Below are 8,213 nucleotides of genomic sequence, written 5' to 3' on the forward strand. Positions count from 1 at the left end.
GTGTCCCGGTAGCGGCTGCAAGCGCCTCTGAGGGAAAGCAGCCCCCAAGATCGCCCGCTGCCAGACCGTCCAGTTTCTCCCTGTATGAGTCCTGGGTCCCCAGAGACTTCCCGGAACCGGAACCGGAGTTCAGAGCCGTCGGGAGCTTGTGACTTGCTCTGGATTCAAAAAGATAGCCGCGTCCTCAGGTGCCAGACCCTTTCCGCGCGCGCGAGCCCCCTACCTCTGCACTTTACTTCCGCAGCTCCTCTGGCTCTCAGTGTGCTTTTCTTTCCTTCTAGTTGTAGAATTTACACTCAGCCAGCCTTCCTGTAGTTCTGGATGATGTCCGTTTTGTGTTTTTGATGTATTTTTCAATTGTTGTGGGAGGCAGCAATTTCCCGGTGTTTATCTATGGCACCATCTTAGTTTCTCCAGGAATTTTATTCTTTTTCATTTATGCTTTCAACTGTTTTTGCTGTTGCTGTTTTTTAACCCAGGTGTCTGACTATAAATAGTTTTCTACTTAAATGCATTATATTTTTAATAAATTTCTAAGAATTATCACACAAGGTGCGAAATTAGGGAATATCCTCTCCAATACTGTCCTCGTTTATGCCTCCAATGACAAATTTAGGGCTTCCCAAGACCACCCTAAGCCTCAGTATTTTGCTGGAAGGGCTCACAGAACTCACTGAAGACTGTTATACTCGTGGTTATGGTTTATTAGAGAAGGAGACAGATTAAAATGAGCCATGGGAGAGATGCATGGGTAGAGTCCAGGAGGGTTCCAACAGTGGAGCGTCCAGGTGAGCTCCCTCCCAGCGGCAATGTGTGACAACATGCATTAAGTATTGCCAAACAGGGAGGGTCACCCAAACCTTGGCATCCAGGTTCTTCACTGGGGTTTGATCACCAAAACCTAGTTGGTTACCCATGTAGTTGACCTCAGTCTCCATCTCCTCCAAAGGTTAACTTATACCAGGTGATCCAAAGACCCCACCCCCAGGTCACATTGTTGGTGTGGCTCAAAGCCCTCACCCTAAACCACATTGTTACTATCTGGCTGGCCCAATGCACCTGGGTAAACAAAGACACTTGGAATGGCTGGACATTCCAAAGGCTTAGAGGTCACCTCTCAGGAGCCAAGGGCAAAGGCCAGACCTTTCTCTGGGTAAGGTTAACTCTATTATACACAAGATCAAGACCAAGGTTCACAAATCCAGTGTCTCACTTTAATCAGCACACCATGCCCTGGTTTACTTGGGGACACAACTAGTATTCTCCATGATGTGGAGTGCTGAAGTTGAAAGATGCACAATCTTTGACTTTCCCTTTATTTATCAAACATGAGTTTAGGAAATAAAACAAATAAAATAAAATAAAATGTTACATCCTGGTTGTTGTTTTTCCCCCAGCATGTGATTTAGATTGGAATGAAAAGTTCTAACATGTTAGCCCTAACCGGTTTGGCTCAGTGGATAGAGCATTGGCCTGTGGACTCAAAGGTCCCCGGTTCGATTCCGGTCAAGGGCATGTACCTTGGCTGTGGGCACATCCCCAGTAGGGGGGCTGCAGGAAGCAACTTATCGATGTTTCTAACTCTCTATCTCTCTCCCTTCCTCTCTGTAAAAAATCAATAAAATATATTAAAAAAAAAGTTCTAACATTTTAGAAAAACATGTTTCTTCCTTTTGGTAGTTTTTAAAGTTCCTCTTTTTGCCATGATTGGTGTGTTTAAGTGGTTAGAGCATCAGCCTGAACACCAAAGGGTCTCAGATTCAATTCCTGGTCAAGGGTACATTCCTGGGTTACAGGTTCGTTCCCCAGCCCTGGTGGGGCTCCTGCAGGAGGCAAACAATCAATGTGTCTCGCATTGATGTTTCTCTCTCCCACCCTCCCTCCCTTTTACTCTACCTAAAAATCAATGGAAAATTTATCCTCAGGATGAGGATTAACAATAAAAAATGTTCCTCTTTGATATTTCAAGAGTTCACACATTCTGACATTTCATCAAGAGGTACTTTTTTTTGTCTTATTCTTTATGATTCTAGATTTATAACTTTTATAGCTTTAAAATTTCAGGATTTTCTATTGTACTTTTTGTCTTTTTGTAAGCCGCTATCCCTTCGCAGCTGAAAAAAAAATACGTTTAAAAGATCTTCATTCTCTTTTAAACTCTGGACATTCCCCATGTTTGTTTTCCTAAGGCACAGACAGTTCCCCATTCTGCAAACATAAACACTTATACTTTTTATCCTACTATTGTCCTACCATTTTAACTTTAAGAATTATTTAGGGTATACTGGTAGTTTGAGGGATTTATTATTTGGTGATAGCAAATAGTCTCTCTGTGGCTCCCTGGCCGTGTGAGATCTAAGAATAGTCTAGGGAGCACTACTTCTGAGGAGCCAGAACAAATTAAGCTCTTACCACAAAGTAAGCTCCATACACACAGGGATTTTTTTTTTTTCATGTTTACATGTGTAGCCCCAGGGCCTATTGCTCTACTGACACATATAGACAATACATATTTGCTGTGTCAATAAACTGCTTTCAAAAAGTTAAAAGCCTAACCTTTGCACAAATCTAAAGCAAGCATGTATCAAAGGTTTATTGAATTCATTAATGAGAGAAACCAGCAATGTGGTAAAATCAGTTCTAAGGCAGGCCCTGAAAGGACGCTGGCATAAGACTGCTAGGTTAGATTTTAAAAATGGCTGCTATCATCCAGGACAACAAAATTGTTACTATGGGCTTATCTTTTCTACTGCACAAAAATCATTTCCATTTCTGCGTAGATAATCCATGTGCATAGCTACAGGACCAGGAAAGCCTTTGTGTAACGTGAAGCTGTGAGAACCTTGCCTCAGGGCGTCCCAGTGTCGGCAATCACCCTGCTTCCTTTGAACTTTCGCCTAGTTGTTGCCCATTCTGGGTCCCCCTCCTCAATATGTGTGTCCAAGCAATAGGCCTCATGATGACTTCCCCAGTTTTCCCTCCCCTCCCTTCTGTTTGACCAGCTACATTTAAATTACCCAATGACAGTGCTTCCCGAGTGCCACAAGCTCCCCTACCCATGACCCTCAGTAAGGGCACACGGCCCTTGCTCTGCAATTTCCCTGCCTGCAACGACCAAAATTTGGGCTTTGGGTGAAGGTTTGCTTACTTATATGTCTGGTGTCAGTGCTGGGATGCTGGCCAGAGAATCCACATGTGGCCTCTCTCTATGGTATAGTGGACTCAGGGCTCCAGGCACAAGGATTCCATCAAGTGAGGCAGAAACAGCATCACCTTTGATGACAACCTCAAAAGGCACACAGCATCTCTTCCACATACTCTATTGGTCAAAGCGGTCAGAAACCCACCTAAATTCAAGGAGAGCATAGACCTACCATTTGGTCGGAAGGTGGCAGGGTCATTTCATGGAGAGGGATGTGGGCTAGGAGACATTGTTGTGCCATCTTTGGGAAATGGAATTTGCCACATTAGACTATATAATGAAATATGTTTTATGGTTGTCAAAATTATTTTCTTGCAGTTGAGCTATTGTTATTGCCCTGCATTGAGCAAGTCAGATGCAATTTTCTTTGTGATGCCTTTTCTTTTATCTTTTTCCTAATGTTGCATTTTCTTAGTTTGGGTCCATTACCTCACTGATAAAGCTTTTAAAATATTTAAGCTATTCCCAGTTTCCAAATCATTTTCTCAGGTGCCCATCAATTCCCCGTAAGTGGTTAATTTAAAAGGTTTTTGAAGCATGACTGCATCTGGCACAGGCAAAGCTAAATGTCAACCTTGGAAGCATCCAGTGACATTCAGATGATTCCTTTCTGTATAAGGAACTCGTTTTTCTATCACGTAGCTTATCTTGTGAAAAGAGGACAGAAACAGTGCCTTTCCCACTCAACATGTTTAGTGTTATGAAACAGCTGGCCCTCCAGAGCATGCGGATTTGTTTCACTCCCAATTTCCCCATCTAGCTGTGCGAAACTGAAGATGAAAATCCCTACTTTACAGAGTTGTAATAGGGAAATTAAACAAAGAAGCTTCTGACATAGGGCATGGCTCATAGTAAGAGCCAATGGTAGCTCATAATAAGAACTACCTTTACATTTTCTCTGACCATAAATCCATTCAGTGTAATAAATCTTGATCAAGCTCTTTTGGTGGGTGTGCTGGTTTCACTGGACAGGTCAGGGGGGAAGTGTCCACACTGGGGATGATCTTTGAAGAAAGTGACGTCCTCCTCTTTCCCCTTTGGGCAGTGGCAGCAAAACGTTCGCTTGAGAACCATGATGAAGGTAACTTCAGGAGCTTGAGGTTGACAGAGGGCATCCTTTTTATAAGGTGGTTAGCCTTCATGGATGTCAATTGGGTTGATAAAAGGACAGTAAAAAAAAATTGCACTCAAATGAGATGTCCCTTTGCCTGCCCACCACAGAATAGTACTCACCTTATTGTAAAATATATACATAGTAAGATGTAATAAAACTTGGAAATATATGTTATGTAAGAAGAAAACACTAAAGTAGGATAGAATTTTCTTCCATCCCTTGGGATTTCTTCATTTAAAAACCCTCTCTAATCTCCAATGATTGCAATAGCCATTATAAAGATTAAAACTGTTTACTGCATTGTTTTAAACTGTGAGAAAGCCTTAATTGACTTGAATTTGTTGTCTTTCTGTGTGGCAGGTGGTGAAGTTTACCAAATCCTTTGAATTGCTGTCCCCAAAGTGCAGTGCCGAAGCTGAGAACAGGTAGGGCTTGTGAGTTTCAGGTTTGGCTTTTGATCTTTGTCTTTTGTCCTTGGGGTTGGCAGCATTGCATATATTCCTTGAGGAGAGAGTTGTTCTTTTTTTAGACCAGCAAGTACAGCCAAATATCATCACTGTTCTGTCTTTCAGGGCTTAAACAAAAACTATAATTTAAAAATACATGTGTATACATCTGAAGCTGTTAATGAATGGAGTCAATTTTTAGATATTTCCTAACTACACAGATAGACAATTTTTTCTGCTTTATTCTGTCCTTCATTTCTCTTCTTCCTTTTTTGTTTCCTTATATCTGGGTAATAGCATCCCTTGGGGAAAAAGAGTGAGAGTTTCTAGTCATTCACTTTTTTTTTGTCTCTAATGTATCTTTGAAGCTCTAACAGGCTAAAAGGGAGGGTTGGGAACAATCAGTGACTTTCTGTTAGCTTTGCACTGCCTTGAATAATAGCTGGGCTGCTGCAAAAATGTATTTTCTTTATTCTTGTCATCTCTAGAGGAAAGGCTAAAAATAGTAAAATTGACCAAAATGTAGAAATATGGAGAAAGACAGGGGAAGTGCTCAGGACAGCATGAGGGTGATAATGATGAAACTGATACTAATGTTAGCAAGATGAACAGCTTTTATTCTTTGAGTGCTAAGTACAGCAGGTACTAGTCTAATCCCCAAATAATCCTGTGAAGTAGGCATTGTACCCTTGCATGATAGAGGAGAAAACCAAGGCTCAGTGAATATCTACTTGGTTAATATTTCCCAAATCTTGCTCATCAGTCAGAATCAAACTTGGAGAAGTTGGTAAAAACTAAATTCTCAGGACCCAAACTGAGATATTTTGATTCACTATGCTGAAAATGAAGTCCTAAAGATCTATGTATTCAGAAGGCTCCCTGGGTAATGCCTGTTTCAAGGGTAATTTGATTTTATACATCATTGCCTTTGAGTTCAGAAATAGAAATCAGTAAATTAAAGTTGGTACTTTATTTAGTTACTTCACTTTTCGTCAAGTGCACAAAGTTTAAAAGAAGCCTTTGTTACATACTGTATAATTCCATTTGTAGGGCATTCCTAAGAACAGAAAGCAGGCCAGTAGTTGTTAGGAGCTGGAGATGGAGAGAGGGGTTTACTACGAAGTGGTACAGGGGAATTTTGGGTTGTGATGAAACTATTGTATATTTTGCTTGCGATAGTGGTTGAGCATCGACTTGTGAACCAGGAGGTCACAGTCGATTTCCAGTCAGGGCACATGCCCAGCTTTCAGGCTCCAGGTTCCGGCTCGATCCCCAGTCGGGTTGTGCAGGAGGCAGTCCATCAATGATTCTCTCTCATCATTAATGTTTCTTTCTCCCTCTCCTTCTTCCTCTCCCTCTCTCTTACCCACCTTCCCTTCTCCGAAATCAATAGAAATTTTTTTAAAAAGAATAAGCGGGAAAAAAGGGTAAATTTTACTGTCTATAAATTACACTTTAAAATGGGAAAAAGGAAAAAGAAACCTTTTTGAAAGCGTTTTGTTTTTTGTATTTATGTTTAAATCTATATATAATGTTAGCTAATCTATATCTAAAAATATACATAGACAATGGTTTGTTCAGCAATTTTCCTAAAATTTTAATGTAAAATCACATGAAATATATTGGGGAAAAATATCTATTCATGCTTACTTCTTTAGCTAGTCATGGCCTCAAATAAGTTATCTCTTTCATATATGAGAAGGAAAAGCTTTATGGAATTATTAAAACACCTTTGAAGTCCTAATACTTCACTGTTGTTCTTTTCTATGCTCTTGATTGTGTCCTCATAGTCACTGCAGAGTTAAATATTCTTGGTCTTTTGATTATTTTTAATGCCGAAAGGACTGCCATGTCAAAATGAGATGACCCAAGGCCCAGACTGCCCTTGGCAAACTTTCTAATAATAAAGAAAGAAAGGTCAGATTGTCTTTAAAGAGACATTTGAAGAGTGCCTTTGAACTTTGACATTTTGAGATAGTCTTTTTAATCATTCTATTTATGGCCTTTAAATGAATGTAGAATGTTCATTTATCTCAGAAGACCTTTCCTTCATTGTCTAGTAATTTTCCTCTTGTAGATATGGGATCCTTCGGTCATTTATAGGGAATTAAAGGGAAAAAGACAAGTGGCTTTAGCATTTACTTCACCAATGGCCATGGAAGAGACATTGAAATAGGCTATCAGTCTACAAATCACAGCCTGCTCTCAACATCTTGTATATCTTTCCTTAACCTTTCATCATTTAACATCTTCATTATAGATAATGTCTATTGGATACCTTAGTCCTCTGGATAGTGCCTGTGGCTTCATTTAACAACGTTTCCAATGTTTTCAGGTACCATTTCAGTTCTGATGAACTCTTAAGGCTTGCTGAGTTTTATACAGTCCTTGAAGACTTTTCTAAAAACCAGTTTTGTTGCTGACTCGTCATTTCTGTTTATTTTCTTATGTGACTAACTCCTTTGTCATGGCCAGTCTTCTCTTGGTCTCCATGTAAGTAATACCAAATCCTTAAGCCCCGGCCAGGTAGCTCAGTTCATTAGAGCATCGGCCTGATATGCCAAGGTTCTGGGTTCAGTCCCAGGTGAGGGCACATATAATAAGCAACCAATGAATGCATAAATTGGTTGTTCATTGTATGTGGAACAACAATACTGTTCCTCTCTCTCTCTCTTTTTCTCTCAAATAAATAAATAAAAAGTAATAAATAAATAAAATCCTTGACAATTCCATCAGTGATAAGATTACCATGATATCATGATGGGCTCCTTCCATAAATAGGGGGTTATGATTGTTAGAAAGGTATGTTAGAAAGGCAATTGAATTACATTCCTACAACTTCCACTTGTTTGTTCTAAATTTGCCCATTGGCAGTCATTTTTCTTTGATTAACTTTATTTCTTCATTCACCAGCCACATATTCAGTACCTACTCTGTGCTGGGTACTCTGATACATAATGGGGCTACAGAGACTTTAAAAAAACAGCAGTCTCAGTCTTCAAGGATCTCAAGGCCAATTTATAGGGGTAGTAATATAAGCATAACCAGATTTGCCAGGCCTCCAGACCATGGCTATGAAGTCCCATTAACAGTGATAATGTATACTTAGCTGTTTGGTCATTTTCCCCTTATAGTTTAAGACTCACAGTCCCTTGCCAAAGCCACTCTTGAAGTAGTTCTGAGAGTCCCTGAGATTAAAAATGAAAAAACAATTTTATTGCTAATTCATCATTTCTTCCAAGTGCCTACCTGTAAGTCCTCTCCCTCTAGACATGGCAGAACTGCATCTGCTGGGTGTGGGCTTCCTTGACCACTCCAGAATTTTCTGGACATAACTGGACTCCTCACCAGTGTTGTGTCCCCAGAACTGTCTCAGATGCACTGGTGACCTTTCCAAACCTGAGCAAGACTGGGTAATTTGTGCCAAAGCAGGAAGAAAGCTCACTTTCCC

At 40.3% G+C, this 8,213-nt stretch overlaps 1 protein-coding gene across 1 annotated transcript in view; it reads left to right on the forward strand.

Moving 5' to 3' along the window:
• PDE11A (phosphodiesterase 11A) overlaps positions 1 to 8,213 on the forward strand; it is a 292,656-nt gene that overhangs the window by 120,023 nt on the left and 164,420 nt on the right. The window contains exon 5 of the mRNA XM_006760580.2: positions 4,677 to 4,741. Coding sequence (XP_006760643.1) covers positions 4,677 to 4,741 — 65 coding nt within the window. The remainder of the gene's footprint in view (positions 1 to 4,676; positions 4,742 to 8,213) is intronic.

The sequence above is a fragment of the Myotis davidii genome, unplaced genomic scaffold (genome assembly GCF_000327345.1).
Source record: "Myotis davidii unplaced genomic scaffold, ASM32734v1 scaffold370, whole genome shotgun sequence".
NCBI lineage: Eukaryota > Metazoa > Chordata > Mammalia > Chiroptera > Vespertilionidae > Myotis > Myotis davidii.